We start from the raw sequence: 22,044 nt of genomic DNA on the forward strand, positions 1-22,044 counted from the left end.
TCTACATGCTAAATCACGCAGGACTCTGGCAGATCTAAGACATTCCTTCCACAGACAGAAATGACAACTCCTCCCCTTCCTTCCTGTCTTCTCACCCCATAAGATTATTTTCCATGTCCTTAAATAAAGTCTCCGTCAATGGCCCACACAACAGACTACAGACATTGCATTATTTCAGGACCACAGACTCCTGCACCATGCCCAGCCCACCTTGATGCCACATTGGGCACCCAACTCACCACTGGTCACTGGCTGCAGCCCAGCTATCCCTGCAGTGTTTACTTCCACTGACCTGTGGGTCACCCACAATTATTCTTCTGATATCATAGTACCTGTGGCTGGTAGACCGACATATCACCAGGACAGCAGCAGAATTTAAAAGACCAGCTTCTGCAGCTTAGGAATATTGAAAGCTACCTGTCATTTCCCAATTGTGATCAGGTCCACTCTCTTCTTCTTCTTTCATTCTGGCCCAGCTTGTTAGCCATCTCCATCATTTATCCACGACACTGGTAGTCCACTGGCACAGAATCACCTGGGCAGCAAGCATTTATCATCTTCAATTTCCCCATGTAGATGAATAGGAGAATCTCTTTGGAGGGATCTGACTAGGGAATTCCTATATTGGTCCATGGCTTCTAGTGCAAATCAACACAACGTCTCTGCAAAACCACATCATTTACTGGGAAGAATGAGAAAATTTGAGGGCAGCTAGGTGGCACAGTGGATAGAGCACCGGCCCTCAAGTCAGGAGGACCTGAGTTCAAATCCTGCCTCAGACCAAACACTTGACACTTACTAGCTGTGTGACCCTGGGCAAGTCACTTAACCCCAATTGCCTAAAACAAAACAAAACAACAACAAAAAAAAGAATGACAAAACTCTGGAGTTGAATGAGCCCCCAACATCCCTCTGGACCAACTTGTTAAAAATATCCCCAGCATAAACCACCCAACCAGTGGTAAGCTCACCTTTGCTTGAAGACCTCCAACGAGAAAGAAGCTGCCCCTTCCCAAGGGATCCCGTTTTACTTCTGGACAACTCTTAGAAAAGTTCCCTGAATTCAATCCTGAAGTTGTCTCATTCAAACCTCCCCCCAACTCTCCTGGCTGTGCTTTCTAGGGCCAGAGAAATAACTCAATCCCTCTTTAATAGCAAAGTCCTTCAAATACCTGAAAACCACCATCATGGACCCCTCCCCCCTTCCCCTACTCCCACTCTCCTGAGCATTCCCTTTTCATGGCTAAAAATCTTCAGTACATTCAAGCAATCCCCACATGACATAGACCCGATGCCCTTCCTGAGGCCGATTACCCTCCTCTGTACACTTTTAAACTCATCTCTATCTTTCTTAAACTGTGGTTTAAGAGCTGAACACGATGCGTCCATACGGTCTGCTCAATACAGACCTTATTCCTGAAAGCTCTGCCCCTCTCAACGCAGCCCAAGCTTTCACCGGCTTTCTTGGTTCTCAGATCACGATGCGAGCTCTAGAGCTCCATGCTCATCTGCAGAACGGCTGCTGTCCAAACAAGCCTTTCCCCTCTGGTACTCACGAAGCTGCTCTTTTGGATTTGCCCTGTTAGACTCTGCTCAAGCCTGTCAAGATCTTTTAGTGACCTGGCCTCCGGTGGACCGGTCCTCCTTCCTATCTTTGAGTCCCCTCTGCCATTATCCCGTCATTATACAAGCAAGGGTGCCTAGGGCCCCCTCCTGCTGAGCCTTCCTCCCGGGTGACTACACTTTGAATCTGCCCATTCAATCACAGCCAAGTCCATGGCACATGTCATCAGTGAGTTCACATCTCCCCACCTTTTCCACAAGAACGGTAACAAATTCTTGATGAAATTCTGTGATGGAATCTAGAAAACAATATTTGCCACATTCCCCTGAGCTATGAGCCAAATAATCCTGTCAAGAAAGGAAGAAAGGTTAGCCAGGCAGGGCCTGGCCTCATGAGGCCGAGACGACTGCCGAATTGCCACTGCCTTTCCTAGATGCTCCAGGTCACGTTCTGAACGACCCATTACAGTCTTCCCTGGAGTCAATGTCAAGTCCCCTGACCTTTGCATTCATCTGCTCTCTGGACGCTTGCTAATATAGGTTCCTAAGTCCAGGCTCTCCATAATCACCACAGGGAAAAAATTTCTCAGCCAATCTTTAAAGACTCAGAACTACTATAAAATGTCATGTTTTAAAGGCTTCTAAATCCTCTAAAAGCATTCAGCCTTCTCTTTAGGGAAAATATAAAATAATACCTAGCTCTGTTCAAAGCCCAGAATTCTTAGCCTGGCTTCATGATTCTTTTTATATACCTTACAGCCCCAACCTGCCACACATAGGCTACCTCACTGGAGCTTTACAAGGATGGCAGACAGTCAGACATCACAGGTGTTACCCTGGAGTCATTTTCCTGATGAGGAAACCGAGCCTCAGAGGGTAAAGGAATTCCCGTGGTCAAGTGAGGAAGCACACACAAGAAGGTTCAAAGCCCAGTGACTCCTGACTCCAAGTCAACAACTACTTCCATGCACAGCTGACACCTCTCCGCTGACTGAGGACTGTAACCTGGCCTCATCTCCCTGACACCCAGCAACACAAACTGTCCGCTCTTGTCTCTCAGCTCTCATGGAACACAGAAAATTGATTCCTGCCTAAACCCTTGCTTCTGTTTATTGTGTTCCAGCCCCGCAGGGCAAGCCTTACAGGGAAGAGGGGATCTCAGAAGGGAGGAGGGACCAAAGCACTCTGGCCATTGAACCTGAAGCCCGAGTCATCACAGGTAGACTCCACCACACTACCTCCTCCTCTTCCTCCTCCTCCTCGATTCTACCGGCCTTTCTCTGGGAGGTCCTTGGGTGTCTCCGGCCACTTCAAGCCCCCGAAACAGTGAATGCGAGCCTCACCAGAACAGAGCCCATGGCATCTCCAAGTGATCCTTGGGAGCACCGAGGGAGAAGAGGACGCTCGGTCACTCTGCCCCAGCTACCCGACTCTACTCCCCTTCTCAGTGGGTGTACACCACTGTTGTCCCAATCTGGCGTGGCCTTCCCTTGGTTCTCTATCCAAAGCCACCTTCCGACCCCTCCAATCCCTTTTAGCTGAACTCCCATAGTACTGGGTGCCTGTTAATTAATCCCATACTATTATATTGTTATGGTTTATATGCAAATTAGTATGCAAAGTATCTGTTTTCTATGTAAATGCTCCCTTGAGAGCAAGGACTTTGTCCTGAACTAGCCATGTTTGCAGTAGGCATGAAATAAGTAGTTGAGGAACTGAATGCAAAATATCCATTGTGTAATAAAATGCATGTAAGCCAATAAGGTTTTCAGGTTTAATTAGTGATTGTATCTTTCAAAGCTTTACCACTTCATTAAAAAAACAACAAGCTACTTTTACATAACACACCAAAACACCATTAAAAAGAAATCACTAAATTTCAAAATACACATTCAGTTTATTAATGAGAGTATGATACAGATCATAAATAAAAATAAAATTTTACTGGTTTTGATTTAATTGAAGAAGAATCAGGGAGAATGCTAGTCTTAGCTGGTCTCAATTTGTCAGATGTGAGCGCTCACCTCCTAGGGCTGAAATATCCTAAGTGATTCTCACAATCCCGGGAAGAAAGTACCATTGTTAATACTTCCTTTTCAGAGGGGAGAAAAGAAGCTAGGAATAGTAAAGTGACCACTCAAGGCCAAAGGGCTACCCGGAGTCAGAGACTGCCCTTGAACCCAGGCCTCCTGGACTCCAGTCAGAAGATGTGGAAGGAAACAGACTTTGGCGAATCCGTGGTTTCAGCCACCAGGCAGCACAGACCTCAGGCCATACGTGCCCTGTTGTTCTCTAGGATTCTTTTCCACGCCTTCCCAGACACCGTACACAGAGCACCTACCCAAAGTGGCTGGAGTCCAGAGATTGTATGCAGTGGGAACCCCCATCTAGGTCTTTTTACATTTGATGCCTAGCCATACAATAGTCTGGCTATCCATCTGTTACACTTCATTCCCTCTACATCACTGACTTAAATCGTGGTCGGGCATGGTGGGCGTGCTTACCAAGTAGGCAGACAGTACAGTGCTAGAAGAGATAGCAACGCTAGGGGATAATAGTCAGGATCCAAAAACACTAGTCTCAAAAACAAAAAAGAATGAGAAAATAAATAAATCTTATAATGCAATGAAAGCCAAAGCTACCAACATACTTTATATTGTTATATTCTAAAAATAATCACCAAAAAGCAATCCTACTTATTGTAACACCAAGAAACATTAAATATCTAGGAACTGACTGAGGCACCCATGCAATATGTAATGGATAACTGCAACACTTCACTGAGAGAAACAAAGATCCAAATGATTGGAGGAAAATTCATCACTCGTGGATCGGCAAATCAATATGCTGACAATGACACCCTTGCTAAAATTCATTTTCTTTCATTTGACATCAATCAAAATACTAAAGAATTTCTTCTATTTGCAGAAGTTCAGTCACAGTCAAGTTTACACGTGCAAGACCGAGCAAGCGCACAAAAGGTTAATCTGAAAACCACAGCTGATCAAGATAGACACAGATGCACACGCATACGCATGTGCGTGCACACACACATGCACACACACGTTTCTCATGAAAACAAGATGCTCTTGGGGTAAAACAGAAGAACAAGTTGATAAAACAAAAGACCTGTCTGCCCTCGACACAGCCCTTGCAAAGACTCACCCGTCTTGCCCAAGCAATAAGCAAGGGGAACAAACACAGGATTGGAGCAGACGACAGGCACGGGGTCCGGGAATGGGAAAAACAAAAGATAAAAAGGAGCCCAGAAGAGAGATGTGGTCCAAGGTCCTAGGGAAGCCCGTTCCCCTGGGGAAGAGGCTGGTTCTCCAACGAGAGCACCAGGAGACCAGCGAGAGGACGTAGCCCCAGACTGGTTCTGGAGCAGCGGTGCCTTGGTTCACGTGTTGTGCCAAGTTCAGAACTAGTCAATTACATCAGAATTAAAAACAAACCATGTAAAAATTAAAACGTTATGATGGGTTCATCGCACTTCTGGCAAAGAAGACAATTCCTCCTCTATAACTACTCAACAAGTAGAAGGAAACACAAATAGAGGGAATTCTATTGTAGAGACAGAAAGAGTTGTGGGACCACCAAAGCAGCACATCCATGAACACCTCTGGGAATCTGACATTCAAAACCCGGGACCTACGGGCCCAGTTTCTCCAGCAGAAAACAGGGCGCAGAATATGAAGAAGAAACAGTGATCTGTCCATTGTCACATGCAACCGGAGCGAGCTGATCAGAGAAGGCGCATCCAAGCCCCTCACCAGCCTGCGGCCCCACGACCCCACACCAAAGATGGGCCACAGTCAAGAGCTGGGAAGGCTATGGAGAACTCTGCCCGCCACCGCACGGAGCCCCCAACTGCGCGAGCACAATGCTTCCAGGGGAGGACATCCCATTCTCATAAAGAACTAACAGAACACTGTGGATTGACAAGCAAAGTTTGTACCCTTTGATATCTATGGATGTTACTGATGGGACATACCCACAGAAAGAGTCCCAGGAAAACTGTAAATGACTCATTGCCCAATGACTGCAGATTGGCTAAAGACATGGCAGCATGTGAACATAATGGAACATTACCGTGACGCAAGAATAACGAATATGAAGACAACAAATAAGAAGCGTACTTTTCTTCAGCTGACCCAACATGTGCATTTTGGACCTTACCTTGAAGTACTGGAATGTCCGCTGACGGTATTCACACCACTCCAGAAAAAAGTGAAGGCTTCTGAAAAACAGGAAAAGGTCCCGTTTCTCTTCGGTCCTGTAGGAATAAAATCTCTTATGAGCAAGGTTGAGAAATACCAATAACCAGGAAAACAAAATGGAAAACCAAACAAATGAAACCTAAAGCAGTGAAATGATAATGACCAAGGAGTGGCCCTGAAGGCAGGGACAAGGGGCACACAGCACAATCGGACAGTCTGTTATTAAGATCTATTAAGCACTTACTATGTACCGGCCCTATGTATGCGCTGGGGATAAAAAAAGAGGCAAAAGACAACCCCTGCCCTCAAGGAGCTTACAATCTAATGGGGGGAGAACACGCAAAGAAATATAGACAAAGTAAACTATATATATCTCCAAGATAAAAAGAAAACACCCAACAGAAGGAAGGCACTGGAATTAAGAGGGGCTGGGGAAGGCTGCCTGGAAAAGGTGAACATGAATGCCAGGGAGGGCAGTGGTCAGAGCGGTCCAGTCCTGGCAGATGGCCAGAGAGAAGGCCCGGAGCCCTAGATGCAGGGTCTTGTTCATGGACCAGCCAGGAGGCCCGGCTCCCTGGAATGAAGTGTAAGGACACTGGAGAGGTCAGGGGGCCAGGTTATGAAGGCTTGGAAGGCCAAACGGACCACTGTGTATTTGCTCCTGGAGGCCAAGGAAGCCACTGGAGTTTAAGGCGAGGGGGGCTGACATGATCAGAACTGAGCTTTAAGAAAATCACTTTAGTGGCTGAGTAGAGGATAGACTGGAATGGGGAGAGACTGAGGCAGGCCCACAGACCACAGGGCTATTGTAATAGTCCACGGGGGAGTTGCCGAGGGCCTGGTCCAAGGAGAGATGCCGTACTGTACATAATATCTGACCTCTTCAGTGTGGCGGTCAGCTTTGCTCAAACGGTTTTTCTCTCTCTTTAAAAAATTCTTTGTTATAAGAGCCGGTACTGTGGGAGGGGATACACTGAAGGCTGTAGGAGATCGACAGAAAAGGACATCAGTAAATATGTATTTTTAAAGAGAAATGATCTGGAGGAAAATAAATATTAATAAACAACAGAAAATGTATCTTCTTCTAGGTGCATATACATTTCTGTGATCTGTTGCAGCAGTGGGAACGGGAAGAGCCTCCTGCTGACCTCTCGGGGCATGGCCTGGGGCTGGGGAGGGATGGCAGGCACCCCAAGGCCTACAGCACAAAGCAGCACTTCCTCTAGAAATCGGAGAAACTAAGTCTGGGGGAGTGAGGATAGAGGGCCATCTGTCCCACAGAGCTCTGGGGAAGGGCTCACAGAGAAAGTCAATGCTAATCTGGTTTGGAGCAGTCTGGAAGGCACAACGGGGGGATTCTTTTGCAAATGTGTGGGGAGGGGGAGGGTGTGCTAGTCACCATGTCAAGTGCTTTACAAATATTATCTCATTGGATCCTCAGAACCACCCTAGAAGGCTGGCACAATTATGATCCCCATTTTATAGTTGAGGAAACTGAGGCAGACTGAGGCAAAGTGACTTGCTCAAGGTCATTTAGTTAATATGTGTCAGAACCAGGTCTTTTTGGTTCCAACGGCAGCTCCATCCAATACGACACACTGACTGCTCTTTGGCCAAAGGGGAGAAAGCTGGAGCTCAAGCCAGATACAAAGGGCTCTGGAGACCCTTCTGGTTTGGGGCAGGAGAAAGGAAGAACCTGAGAACCCAGAAGAGACTTGGTCACCTCATTCATTAACTTGTACAAAGAACGAAAGAGCAGAGAGAGATGATCGAGCAAGACGGACAGATGGAGATGACAGCTAGGCACAGAGATGGATGACTAGAAATAGAGGTGGGGGCATGAATAATAATATGGATGGATGAATGAATGGCTGAACAGACAGACAGATGGATAGATGGACAGATAGATGGATGGATGGATGGATGGATGGATGGATGGATGGATGATACAAAGAGATGATCAAGCCAGATGGATGGATGGAGATGACAGCTAGGCATAGAGATGGATGACTAGAAGTAGAGATGGGGACATGAATAATAATATGGATGGATGAATGAATGGCTGAACAGACAGACAGATGGATAGATGGATGGATGGATAGATGGATGATATAAACATGTGTAAACAGATATAAACATAGGCAAATGGGCACAGAAAGACAGACAGATAACTGACAGATGGATAGACAGACAGCACGATAAAGAGAGTAGGTGTGCCTTTCTTTAGCACTGACTATGTGCCAGACACACCATGATAAAAACTTATGAGCACCATCACCTCATAAAGCAGGAACATGGGGCAAAATGGATTAGATCCAATTAGCAAAGTCATTGTGAGAGAATTGAAGAATGAAACCAAAAGGAAAATGTACATTTTCATACTATATTGTTTTGCCACCAAAGGCAGTAGAGCCTCCACCCTTGAACTCTGATATCCAAGTCCAGATGTGCTTCCAGAGGGGGCAGGAATGGTTTGAATTTAGGGTTAGGTTAAGAACAAAGATGGGAAAAACTACTGAGTGAAGGATGAATCCATGATGGGAGGCTCAATTGAGAGACCAAGAGATATGGAGGGCTCCAGCCATCGTAGAGTGGCTCTGTGAGTGGAGAGAAAGGAAGGAATACAAGAAAGGGAGGTGAGGTAGAATCCCCCATAGCCAATCACTGATCGGGAGGGGAAGAGTCAATGATGTCGCCCAGGTTTGGAGCTGAATAACTGAAGATGGTGTTGCCATAACAGGAAACAGAGAAAGCTGGAGGAGGGACAAGTTTGGGGTAGGGTTGGGGGCAAGGCAGGTAGATTAGTTTAGTCAGGGGTAGTTTTATAATGAGACACAGATGGCACATCCAGGTGATCCATGGCAGGTTCTGGGAGATGGAATACCAAAAATCCCCATGGACCATGATGATACAGACCACTAAGAGACCAAAGGTGATCCTGTAACAGGAAAGCAGGCATCCCAGCAGAAAAACGGTCAAAGGAAATAAACAGCTTTGAAAAGCAAAGATGTAAACTTTCAACCAGAATCTGAAAAAAAAAACAACAAAACCCACCGCTGATCATTAAAGAAATAAAAACCAAAAGGGTCACCATCTCACCCTGATTAAAAGGATGGCAAAAGTGGCAAAGGTGGTAAAGTGGCTATTTGTCCCTCCTCCAAGAGGACCATGACGTCAGGGAGGTGAACTGGATTTAAGTGAGGCTGGGCACAGTCATAAGCCTCACTCTCTCCTCCAGAGCCATCTGGGTCCAGTGGCCAGATATAGATCAGGATGACTGGAAATGGCCCCTATGCAGTGGGAGACCTTAGCCCTTTTAAACTAAGGTCTTTAACAGGTCTCAGTTTGACTGAGGCAACACCCATTCAGTGATTAAGGCTTTTAAAAAATGAGCAAAGGATGGTCTCCTTAAAAAAAAAAAATAGATCTGGGAGGGGAAGAGCCTCAGGGTTTCTGGCCAAAACATAAACGACTGTTATTTACATTCACTAGGAGCCAATCAGGGCCCAAACAGTGACCAAGTAGGGCTGGGTCTGGGACCAAAGTGATCAGGGGTTCAGGCTGGTCTTTAAGAGAAAAAACCAAAACAAATAAACAAGAAAAAAAGGTTCAGAGATTAAGATCTACATCCCCATTGGGCAGAGCAGTGGCAGGTAAGGGTGTGGTACCCTATGTGGAGAGAGGAGAAAGAAAAGAGAAAGAGAGGCCTGTTGGTAAAGGTGGCGATGATGGCTGATGGCGAGCTCTAGCTGGGAGGGGCTCTCCTGAGGGAGGAATGCATGCATCCTCCACTGGCAGAAGGAGGAATCCACTAAAACCAGGCTCCGCCACCTTGGAGAACAAAACAACCCAACAGTGGCTGTGCTGGGCAGCAGGAAACAAAACCAAGGAGGCGTCAAAGCATGTGATCTAATCTGGGGGAGGCGCTCACCCCCCCCCTCCAGGAATCCAAAGTGGATTAGTCTAACTTACAGAAATTAAAACGCTATGGCTCAGAAACCCAAAGGCCGCGGGCCCGTGTCTTATTCTGGAATGGGGGGCTTGGAGTCAGGAAGACCCAAGTTCAAACCCTACCTTAGGCATTACCAGCTCTGTGACCCTGGGCAAGTCCCTCCACTCCTGTCTGCCTTAATTTCTTTATCTGTAAAATGAGGAAAATGACACCTCTATGCCAGGAGCCTTTAGGACCAAGCGCCCCTCCCGCACTGCCAATCTCCTCTCCCTGGAATGCTAGCTCCTGACGGTCCCTTCAGGTCTTTGTATCCAGATCCCCGGCTCTGAGCACAGCATTCAGCACTTAGGGCAAGAGCTGGACACAACTTTCCTCATTTGTGATTCAGCCATTCAGTGTTGAATGGAAAAGGAAGGGGACAAGAAGTGCCTACTATAAGCCAGGAATGTGCTGAGGCTTTGCAGATATCATCTCTTTGAATATCTAACCCAAAGAAACCTTGAGAGCAGGAAAGAATTTCACCTGGCATCCATGAAATTTCTCTGAAAACAATTTGCTAGATTTGATCATGGGTTTCCTCTGTAATTCCGTGTATTTTATGCATCTGAAAACGTGGTTCTGAGGAGGGGTCAGAGGCTTCCCCTGCCTAACTCCCGGGGCCATGAGGCAGAGAGCTGCGCCCTGCAGTGACGGGCTGGACAGGGGCTGCTACATCTGGCCTCTCAGAGCTCTGGAGATGAATGAATGAATGACAAAACCAACAGCATCAGACCTCAAGAAGCTTCCACTGCACAGGGGATGGGAAGAGAACAAACACTGATCAGGTGCCTGCTATGTGCCAGGCACCGGGCTGAGTGATTTTACAATTATTATCTCGTTTGATCCTGAAACAACCCTGGGAGGGAGGTGTTGCCATGACCCCCACTGTGCAGATGAGAAGACTGAGGCAGGATGACACTGTGGGCCCATACCTGGGACGCTCAGAAGCAGGAGAGAAGCTGGGAAGAGGGAAGGCTTCGGGGGAAAGGCACAAGTTCTGGTCTGGACCCATAAAGCCAGAGATGCCTCTGGCACCAGCCCGCTCAGCTGAAGATGAGGACGCTTGGGAGAGCTACCCACCAGCTGGTCTTCCTCTTCCTGGCAAAGCTAGGGGAGGACTTCATCAACTCTCCTCTACAGTATCAGGTTCAACTCTATAGAAGGAAGGACATCTGGCCTAGCGCAGAGCTGACACGGGCCCCGAAAGAGCGTCACCAACGCAGCCAAGGCCCAACTATGTGACGGCGTCAGCCTGTCTGCTAACGGTGCAGCGCCTGGCAGCAGACTCAAACGGTGGGCAGGAGCTCTCCAAGATGGTGCCTCCATTGACAAGGTTATGGCGGGGCCCAGTGCACACTCAGACAAAACCAAATACTGAGGGGCAGCTAGGTGGCGCAGTGGTTAGAGCTCTGGCCTTAGAGTCAGGAGGACCTGAGCTCAAATCTGACCTCAGACACTTGATACTTCCTAGCCGTGTGACCCTGGGCAAGTCACTTACCCCTGACGGCCTCACCAAAAAGAGAAAAAAAAAAGCCAAATGCTGAGCACCGTCCGGCTTTGTTGAGTTTGTCTCTCCAAAGAATATCCCTGCAAATCCTTGGTAGACACACTCCCTTTCCCTGCAGGGGTCTTGTAATAACCCTGAGATACTAGAGGGGTCACTAGGGGATTGTTTCATTGCCACCTTTTTCTTGGTTTCTTGGGCATGGGCAAAGCCTTGCAAGGAGTGGGAGCTGTCCTGAGGCGAGCTGTTGGTCACACTAACAGGATGGAAGAGGCCTAGGCCAGCCCAGCACTCAGGGCAGGCCTCGTCTTTGTTTGGCCAACCTCTGATAGCAATTGGCCCCAGAGGAACAAAGCCCCAGGTGCCAAGCCTGTCTGACTGATGTGGAAAGGACTGGCCTGGGCTTCAGGCAGATTCAGAAACTCTACCAGCCACGCCGACAGCCCAGCCCCACTCTGGGTCACCAGGAATTCTTGTGTGAGCCAGTTCTAGAGAATTCTGTCAAAGGAGCAGACCCAGGTGTCAAAGAGTCACTTGGCCTGGTCACAAGAATGCCCTGATCTGGACAGAATATGAGGGAGGGGAGCAAGGGGAGAGGCTGGGGGAAGAAGGATCGGAAGCCCCAGGAAAATCTACATCTGCAGAGGAAAACAGGGCAGGACTGAAAGGGGACAGCAGAACCGGAGGTGCCCAGGAAGGAGCACATGGAAGAACAAAAGGGTGGAATTCGGAGCCTCCCATTTCAGTTACATTTTTCTGACACAAATAAGCTGACTCTTGGTGGAGGAGGAATGGACAGGCTCCCATCTGGAGAGCAGCGGGTCCTCCTCAGGATGCACAGAGGCCCCAGAGGGAGACCTGGGGCCGCAGAGCAGGAGGGCGGCTTCTCCAGACTTGTGCCGCCCCGGGGCCACAAGTGACACAGCAGGCACCAGAAAGGGCCCAGAAAGCCTCATAGGGATGGCCAAGTCCTGTGCTAGAACTAGGGGCGGTGTTGGCCTCACAGCTGTGGGTCAGAAACGGACAGAAATGGAAAAGAGAAAGGCTGAGTGGACGTGGCCGGTCAGGGAGGAGGTGCTAATACTACAGTGACAGCAGCAGCTAAGGTTTCTGTGGACCTACTGTGTGCTAGCACGGTGCTAATGCCTTACAAACAGTATCTCCTTTAGTCCTTGGGAGGTCCGTGTTATGATTACTGTTCCCATTTTACAGCTGGGGAAACTGAGGCAAACAGGTAAAGTGACTCGTCCAAGTGTCTGAGGCCAGATCTGAACTCAGATCTTCCTGATTCTGGGCCCAGTGTTCACACTAGGAGTGAGGGGCTTCAAAATGAAGACTGTACGATGGACAGTTACCCAAGGAGGCTCAGACCAAAACAGGAAGGAGAAACTGACCTCGGTGAGAGGCCACGGAGAGAAGCTACAACACCACAGAAGGAAGAGGCACCTGCTAGGCGTACAGCACCCTGCCCTCAGGAAGCTCCCTCCTAAAGGGTCCAAGCTATGGAATCCTCCCGGGCAGCAGCAAAGGGGTGGGAAGGCCGGGGCCTTGGGAAGCCCAACCAGGGAGCCTCTCCCCAGGGACCAGCCCCCCGTGGACGCTGGCTGCAGGTCCAGGCTGGAACCAGGCCTCCTCGGGGGCGGGAAGGCCGATTCCAAGGCTTCAAACGCTCAGGGGAGTGGAGAGTGAATCCCAAAAAGGAGCAAAATTCTGAGAAAGGGGTCGACAGGCAGGCGGGGCCTTCCCCAGACATGGGTCTCAGCAACGGCCCCTTCTCTTGGCCCCACTGAAGAAGAAGGTCCAAGAATGACCAGGAGTCCCCAGCCACCTGGGGGAGAGATGGGGTGGTGAGAGCAGAAAGCAGAGAGAAGGCAGGCATCTCCAGGTCAGGGTCTGCTTCTGTTTCTCTGCCAAGCACTGTAGGCTCTGGACTGAAGAGGACAGACCCCAAATGCCCCACAGGAGCCCAAGTGTGGCAAGCACATGGCAAGAGGGCACTGACCGAGCTGCCCTCGAGGGGTGTGTGTGTGTGTGTGTGTGTGTGTATGTGTGTGTGTGTGTGTGTGCGTGTGTGCATACATACACACCCATGCATAAAATGCATATCTACATGGAGAATAGATACACATATATCTATGCGATTTTATGCCATATTGCTATTTCTCCTTCAGACATAGCTAATGAAGAGATTGGTTTTGCTTGACCATATGTGTTTGTAAAAGTGGCCTTGTTTTTTTTTCCTTTCTCAGTAGGGGGAGGAGAGAAAGAGGGTAGATTTTTGCCGACTGAAAAAAAATAAAATAAAATTTAATTAAAAACCCAAACCTGCTCCTGGAGCCCACAGTCGACTGGACCTCAGCCCAGTAAACAATTTATCCCAGGGCTGTCAAGGGAAATGATAAAGAACTCAGGAATGTGGACTCAGGAGCTTTCCACAACTTGAGAACTGGAACGTGACCCCGGGGATTCTGGGACATTTGCACTTCTGCCAGAGATGATCAATAACTGTGGGTGATGAGCACGAGCTGGCTTCCCAGTCAGAGGCAGAGGTGAAAGGCTGGAACATCTCTCTAAATTCCAGCTTACGGGAGAAGAGACGCTCCTCCAGACAAAGGCAAGGATCTGCTCCATGAAGCAGGAAGCATCAGAGAAACTTTTAACAACTCAGGTAAAAATCAGAGCAGAAGCAGGTCACCGAGCGACTGGAGGGTGGCGCGCCCCATCCCAGAGGGGGGACGTTCAGAGGGGGAGGTCTGCTCTGGTCCTGCTGAGTCAGAGACTTGGGACGCCCAGCAGAGTGTCCAAGAGGCAGATGGGGTGGGGTGCTGGGGCTTGTACCTAGGACTTAGGGCGTCTTCAGAGAGAAGAGAACCAAGCCCCGCAGAGCTGGGGATGCCCCCCAAGACCATAACACGGGGAGAAGAGAGCCTGGGACAGGGAGCTGGCGTGACAAGGACAATGGCCTGAAAGAAAGACTGAGGAGCCATGATCAGGTAAGGGGCAGAAGAGGAAGCAGTGACCCCAAAAGCTGGAGAGGAGAATGGTCCAGGCGCAGAGGGCGGTCAAGCGCCAGACGCCGCAGAGAGGCCAAGAAGGGGAGGACGGAGGAGACACACGACCCTCGCCACGGCACCTGACTCCACCCCACCCGGCTGAATTCCCAGTTTTGTCCTTAATCAAATTCAATGAGCCTCTCGGTCTGCCACGCTGTGAGGACTGCGTCGGGTGCCAGGTGTCCGGAGACAGAAACCCAAGATTCTTCCCCTGGGAGCGCACTCCGGCAGAAAGAGAGGGACGGATGACAATCACACACAGATGGACAGGGGGTGGACACACAATCCGTTTGCTGCTGTTCAGTCCTCTCAGCCACACCTGGCTCTCTGTGACCCCGCCTGCGGTCTTCTTGGCAGAGACAGCGGAGCGGTTTGCTGTGTCCTTCTCCAGCTCATTTTACATATGAGGAAACTGAGGCAAATACGGTGAAGTGACTCGCCCAAGCTCACATGGCTAGTAGGCATCTGAGGCTGGATTTGAACTCGGGTCTTCCTGATTGCAAGCCTGGCCCTCTATCCACTGAGCCACCTAGCTGCCATGTAACATACACATACACACACACACACACACACACTCTCTCTCTCATATACACGCACACAGTACATATGTTCACATACGTACGGTCACACACACGTATGTACACATGCACACATGTTCACACACAAGCACATGCATTCACACACACGTGTGTACACATGCACATATGTGCATGCGTGAATGGACAGGCAGACAGAGACAGCCCCACTCTCTGCCCTACTCACAACCAATTCCCTAACTCACGTTTCCAACCACACGTCCCAGGGACACTTCACCCTCAACGTGTCCAAAACCGAACGCGCTGGATTTGCTCCACGACCGCAGCCCTTCCAGCCTCCCATGACTCTGCCGTGATGGGCAGCACCGTCTTTCCAGCCTTAACATCAGTCTGGACTCTTCACTCTCCGTCAGTGCCCAGGGCTGCCCCTCTGCCTTCACTGCCTCTGTCCCACCTCTGCTCCCACAGGCCCTGCTGGCCCCTGGTCTGTTCTGGCCTGGCCTCCCTGCCTCCCCTCTCTGCCCCCTCTGGCCAAGACTGCGCAGCTGCCAAAGATAAGATCTGACAGAGGGATTCTCCTGCTGGCTCCCGGTGACCTCGAGGGTAAAATTCAGACTCACGCTGCGCTGCCCCGCTCTTCCATCTTCCCGCTGCACCTTCCTCTCTCCGACTCCCTCCGCGCCATCTCCCGACTCGGGGCCTTTGCACCGGCCGTCTCACACACCTGGTGTGCCCTCTCTCCTCACCTTCGCCCCTTTTCCCTTAGGATGCATTCTCCAAAGGAGACAGTTGTCACTGTTGCGCCCAATCTGGACCGGGGCCTGCGTCCTCTGAGCGCCTCCCTGCATTCAGCACAGGGCCTGTTCTCCCTGGCACACTGGGACTACCCCTCTGTCCACCGAGCATCGCCCGTGTGTCCAGCTCTGTGCCGGGGCCCAAGGAAGAGCGTGCTGTGAGCTGCGGTCATTCCTGTTCTTGTTGCTATCACCTCGCTAGAGGGACAAACCCAGCAGGCCTGGCCCCCAAAGGGCTTGACATTCTTACCGAGGGGGTCCGACACTAGCACAGACAGATTCATGACAACGTGCGTTTCTACAGTACTCAACGGTTTGTAAAACACATACAAAGATGATCTCACTTGATACACAGCGCTGGGAAGTAGATGCTGTTATTATCCCTTTTTACAGATAAGGAGACTGACGCAGTCAGAAGTTCAGTGATTTGCCCAGGGTCACACAGCTAATAAGTATGGGAGGCTAGATTTGAACTCAGGTCTTCCTGACTCTGGACACTGTGCTCTCCACATTGGGCCACCCAGCTGCTCCAAACAAATAGATAAATATACACTGTGTGCAAAATACAAGCAAAGTGTAATGAGATGTTTTCACACGGATTCCACATTACACTCCCTGACACACGGGCCTGACTGTGTTGTTCTGGTTCAAGGGCTCTGCTGCCCACAGAAGCAAAGCTAAACTCCCTGGCACTGATGCTGGGCTCCTCCAAACCACGCTGCCCTCCAGTAGTATTCCAGATGTGCCCCCCCCCCCGCCTGCCCGCCCTGGACCCCCTTCTAGCCCAACCACACGGCCAGCTCTTGCTTGGTCTGGGACATCCCCTACCACCATGCATTTATCCACTCGGACGAGCCACCTGGTGTGTGCCGAGTGCCCTCCTGCCGCAGCTCTGCCAGCTGGCTCGGGTGGGGCCTCCTCTGTGAAGCCTCGCTTGATCCATCTCTCCCCGTGGGTACCTGTACAGCACTCGGCTGCTGTCTCCCGGGCCTTCTAGGCACATTCCATGCCACCTGGGCGGCTCCATGGAGGAGGGGACAGTCCCCGAGGGCCGGGGGGAGTCACTTTGTGAGTCTATGTCCACAGTCCCTAGCACATAGCACCTTCACCATCAACCGAATGTGCCAAGCTGAAAATTCAAAACCTGACACTAGCCAGAAGGCAGGAGTCTCCCTTCCCTTTTCTGACCATCTTTGTCTATGTGTCCTAGGGCCGGCGAGGCTGGACGCAGGGAAGGAGGAGGACCGACCCAGAGCCAGGAGTCCAAGGGAAGGGTGCATCCCTCACAGAGAGAACCGAGCGGCCAGAGACAGTAGGCGTGGGAAAACGCACCCCCCGCGCAGTCACGTTCAGTGTCATTTTGAGTTCAGAACCTTGAGTGGGCTCCGGTTCCCCTGCCTCGACAAGTGTTCTCAGTGTCAGCCACGTTCTGTGGCCCAAGGCTCCAGGAAAAAAAAATCAATTTCCAGAAATGAAGGAAAGCAAATTTTGTAAAAAGAAGTCAACAATACCATTGACCAAGAAAAGTGCCACTAGACAAATATTCTAACCTCAATTTGCCCCATTAGAGGCCAAATGGAGTCTCTGACTCAGGAGGGAGAGAAGGTGGGGCTCTCCACGTGTGAGAGTCTTAGCATCCTTTTCATTCTTTCCCTCACTTAGGGCACGTGAAAAGATAAACCAAAGTTTGCCCAGTATAGAGGGGTCTACTGGGGCTGATTTCTTAAAAAGGTTACTTCCTATGGTACCCCGAGCACTCTGCTCCAAGACACATCTCTTAAATGACAAGAAAAGGGCCACCTCGGCCAGCTTTGGGAGAACTGGCTGAGTGGGGAAGGTTCTTCCAGAGTCCAAACATTCTCTAATGAAACACAGATGTTACCAATTTTCGTCCATGAAATGCTAGTGCTGATGAAGCCTCAAATGTTAGCTACAGTAGTTAAAAAGCTAGAGAGGAATGCAGATGTTTCCTTCTCCAAAAGAATGAGAATCCGACACAGACTGAGCTGGGAAGGCAGATTAGAAGACACTGAAGGACCTGGTCCGGACTGAACATCAGCTGAAGGGCAGGTCAATTCATTAAAATATCCACATGAAAAAATATAACAGGAAAGGAGTCCGCCTCGTGGTCCAAAAACTTCCCTTCAGATGGCCGAGGTCAGCAGACGGCTATGAAGAAATGTGCTTGCCGACAACAGTCAAATGTCATCATTCTGTCGGAAATGTTGGCTCTGAATCTAAATCTGGTTGGTTCAGGAAGGTCTGGCCACCTCGCCTCCAGCCTGCAGGCCTGGGTTTGCACCAGCTCAGCACAAAGCTGACCACAAGACTCGGCAGAACCCAAGCTCAGCACACTCAGCATTAGCTAAAATTTATACAACGCTTTCAGATGTACGAAGCGCTTACCAATGTGACCTCACAACAACCCTGCCAGGTAGGTGCTATTAAGATCCGCATGTTACAGGTGAAGAAACTGAGGAAGGCAGACTTTGGTCAAGCGACTTTCTCAGGGCCCCACAGCTAGTAAATGTTGAGGCTGGATTTGAATTCAGGGCTTCCTGAATCCAAGCTTAGCGGTCTTTCCACAGAGACCCCTAAAAAGTGCCCCACTTGGGTCACAGAGAAGCCTGCTTCCCAGGAAGAACCCCACAAGATTCTGGCTTGGGATGGAGGTGGGGAGAACAGGCATTCGTTACAGGGTCCGGGTCTGCATCCTGGTGTGTTCTGTCTCTGCACAGCCTGGCTTCCAGTCACGTGCTCTGCCCGCATCGCGAGTGTTTTCTTTGGATGCTCGCAGGGTTTGCTTCTCCTCTTCTAGATCGTCCTCCCTAGCTGTGCACTTGCAGTCCTAGTCTGTTTTCTCTTTCGTTTTTCTGCTGACACTCACCATGGCAGGTGCCAGGCTTTGGTACCGCCCAGTATTTTTTGCTGTGCTGGCCACAAATTCTGCCCTCATGATTTTCATTTCTCTTTTGAACCACCCAGGATCAATGTGTTGTGGCTCACATTCTCCTCACACTCCACAGGGGGCCCTGTCTCATCAGGAATTGGGTCGTTGTCCTTTGGCAGCTGTATTTTATTCATAGATGCCTGGACTCTTGTACCAGGTCTGGAGCCCATATTCCTTCTGCTGTCACTGTTTCCCTTGTTGATTTTTCAGCTGACGCTCAAGGCCTCTGACTTTTCTTCTTCCTAAGATCTTTAGTAATTAGTGCCTAGCACAGAGTAGGCACTTAATAAATGACTACTGATTGATTCATTTTCCTTATTTTCCCTCATTGCTCACTTTCTGACTCCCTCCCCTCTGATGGTGGTTTCCCTGGGAGATGGATCTCAAAGCGTCTCAGCCCCTCCCATGCTGGATAACCCACGGCTCACCAGGTAAATGCCAGCATCCAGCCCGGGCTGAATACAGTTGTTGCTCGAATGAACGCATGCAGAATGGTGTTGGACAACAAGGAGGCCCCAGAAGGGGGAATTAGCCAAGAAGCACCCCGGCCCTCAGCGCCGAGGCTTAGACCCCTCTACTTGGGAGCAGAGGGAGGGCAGAGGAGGAAAGAAGGAAGGGGAAGGCGAGGGGCGGGGAGGACAGGGGATGACTTCTCAGGGGTCGCCACCACCCGTCCCTCCCAGGCCTTGGAGACCTTGGATTCCCAGCCTTCCTGATCTAGGGGAAGGGGAAAGAGAGGAAATAAATATTCATTAAGCATCTACTATGTGTCAAGCACTGTCCTAAGTGCCATAGAAATATTTATCTCGTTTGATCCTCACAACAACCCGGGAGGTAAGTAGCTCTGCCCAAAGGAACACAGACTTTGTTTGCTGAAACCTTGAAAGATATATTGGGGCTTATGGGCTAGACTCCTTTTTTAAGGACCACACCTTAACCTCAAATCACTCTGATTGGCCAACAACAGGTCCCAGCCCAAGCCTCGCCTGTCATCGTTGGGACCCGGTGGCTCTGAGGGATTGTAAAGAGCAACTGTTTGTTTTGGCCAGAAACCCAGAGGGTCTTTGTTTTTTGTTTTTACTAGGTAAGAGAGGTCATTTCTCACCTCGCCTTAATCACTCAGTGGGTGTTGCCTCAGACAAACTGAGACCTGTGAAAGACCTTCACTTAAAAAGGCCAAGGTCTCCTTCACTTAAAAAGGCATCCTAGGCCACCTCCCGTCGTCCTGCTCTCTATCTGCCTAGACGGCTCCAGAGGAGAGAATGAGGCTGGTGGCCTCGCACAGCCTGCCCTCACTTAAATCCAGTTCACTCGCAAGTCATGGCATCACCTCCCTGAAGTTGTGGTCCTCTTGGAGAACGAAGGACAAAAGTGAATGAACAGGAGGTAAGTGGTATGACCATTATCCCAAAATTTCACAGGTGAGGAAACTGAGGCAAACAGGGTTAAGGGACTTGCCCCAGGTCACACAGCTAGTCAGTGCCTGAGGCTAGATTTGACTGCAGCTCTGCCCCGAATTCAGCTAAGAGGAGATGGTTAAAAATGCACCTTGACCAGATCATTAGAGAAACAGCAACATCACACAGTAGCCTGTGGAGAGATGAAGTTTGGTCCAGTGTACAGGGATGTGGGGAGTGTCCTTTCTTTCTGACCTTCTCCCAAGGACAGTGCAGCCCCCCTTCTCTCCTTCCACAGCCTCCCAGATCCAGGAGGATGGTGCTTTCCCACTCTGGGCCCCCTGCACTGACAAAGGGTCAGGGAAGCCTGAGCCATGAAGGCACCACCTCCTTCCTCTTGTAAGGGGCCCTGAACACAGCACCGAGTCTGGCCTGAGGCGAGAGAGGCGAGAGCAAGGGGTGGGTAGGGACAGAAGGTGGCAATGTCTAAGCCACAAAGGAGAGGCAGGACGGCCTGGCGGAGGAAGGACTGGATTCAGGGGTCAGAAAGGCCTGGGTTGGAGTCCTGCACCCCCTGGCTGGCTGTGCGTGACCACTGACAAGCTACCTCTCTCTGCCCGGCACATCGTAGGTGCTTCATAAATGCTTGCCGATTGGCTGAGCCTCTGTTTGCTTATCTATCTCTAAAATGGAGTTAATAATACCGTCAATCCTTTCCTCATAGGACTTTCGCAAGCTCCCGATGCCAGCATGGGTACAGGAGTCACAGATGTAGCTTTGCTTCCTTGTTGGAGCTCCAAATCATTAATCACAAGAGAATGTAAATTAAAACAACCCTGAGGTTCCACCTCACACCCTACAAAATGGCAATGTTGGAGCAACTATGAGAAAACAGGCACACTGGTACATTGTTGGTGGAGTTGTGGATCAGTACAAACATCACCGAAGGCAATCTGGAATGATGCAGATAAGGGCACTCCATGATTAGGATTATGCCTTAGGAGGCCATTGATAAGAATAAAGCCCCCATATACACCAAATTATTTATAGCAGTATTTTTTTGATAGCTAAGAACTAGAAGCAAAGTAGATGCCCACTGACTGAGGAATGGGTGAACAATCGTGATCCACGACTGGGCTGTAAGAAATGATGAATGTGCCTGGAAAGATCCAGATGAACTGATGCAGAGGGAAGAGAGCAGAACCAAGAAAACAATGAACACAATGGTGAGAATAATGTCACTGGAAGCCACAACCCATCCCGAAGTCAAAAGTGAAGGCAATAAAGTGAGAAAGTCGCAGCAGGGCTTGAAAGGAGGGATGGGAAGACAGCACCCGCTCCTTGGGGCCCCACACGGGCCACACGCTGCACACTGATCGGTGGTGCTGACTTCTCATGGTTTTCTTTCTTTGTCTTTAAAAACAGACTATTTGGAGCTCTGCACTAGTGACCTCCCTTCAGTTTAATAGCAAAAAAATCTGATAATAAGACAATAGAAAGCAACCTTCTTTATTGACAAACTCCCGCCACTCATTAGTTCAGGGGTAAACACGCATACTGGCTTGCACACGTGAGCATACCCACACCTACACACACACTGTGCCAAAGCCTATCTGCAACTTACGTGCATTTCCTCTCACTACGACCTCCATATTCACGGAAGCCCCAGTTGGCCCTTCAACTTCCTCACTGTTGAGATTTACACATTTTCTTTCTTTCTTTCTTGTTCATCTCTGCTTTGGTCTGTCCTTCTGACCTTGGGTAGATTTGTTTCTCACTATTCCTGCCTCTCTAGGCAAAATGTTCTCCTATCTCTGTCACCCACAAGGCCCCTTGGTCACTGTTTTCTTAGCTTCTAAGGTGTTTGACTGGAGGGTGTATTATAGCTGCTCTACTTTCTTTTCTACATAAGTAAGTTACCACTTTGGAGAAAGGATCGTGATAAAACAGTTATCTATAAATCCAAGGAGCACACTTGAATGTGGAAGGCCGAAAGGGGAGCCTGCCCTGTGAATGGCAATCTGTCAGATCCTTCA

General features: G+C 49.7%; 1 protein-coding gene across 2 annotated transcripts in view; it reads right to left on the reverse strand.

The window, feature by feature from the left end:
- Positions 1 to 22,044, reverse strand: part of CENPP (centromere protein P) — a 191,630-nt gene that overhangs the window by 157,793 nt on the left and 11,793 nt on the right. For both annotated transcript variants that reach the window (XM_020964371.2, XM_020964372.2), the window contains exon 5: positions 5,743 to 5,839. In XM_020964371.2, coding sequence (XP_020820030.1) covers positions 5,743 to 5,839 — 97 coding nt within the window. The remainder of the gene's footprint in view (positions 1 to 5,742; positions 5,840 to 22,044) is intronic.

This window comes from Phascolarctos cinereus, unplaced genomic scaffold (genome assembly GCF_003287225.1).
Source record: "Phascolarctos cinereus isolate Bilbo 61053 unplaced genomic scaffold, phaCin_HiC Scaffold_4;HRSCAF=312, whole genome shotgun sequence".
NCBI classification, from domain to species: domain Eukaryota; kingdom Metazoa; phylum Chordata; class Mammalia; order Diprotodontia; family Phascolarctidae; genus Phascolarctos; species Phascolarctos cinereus.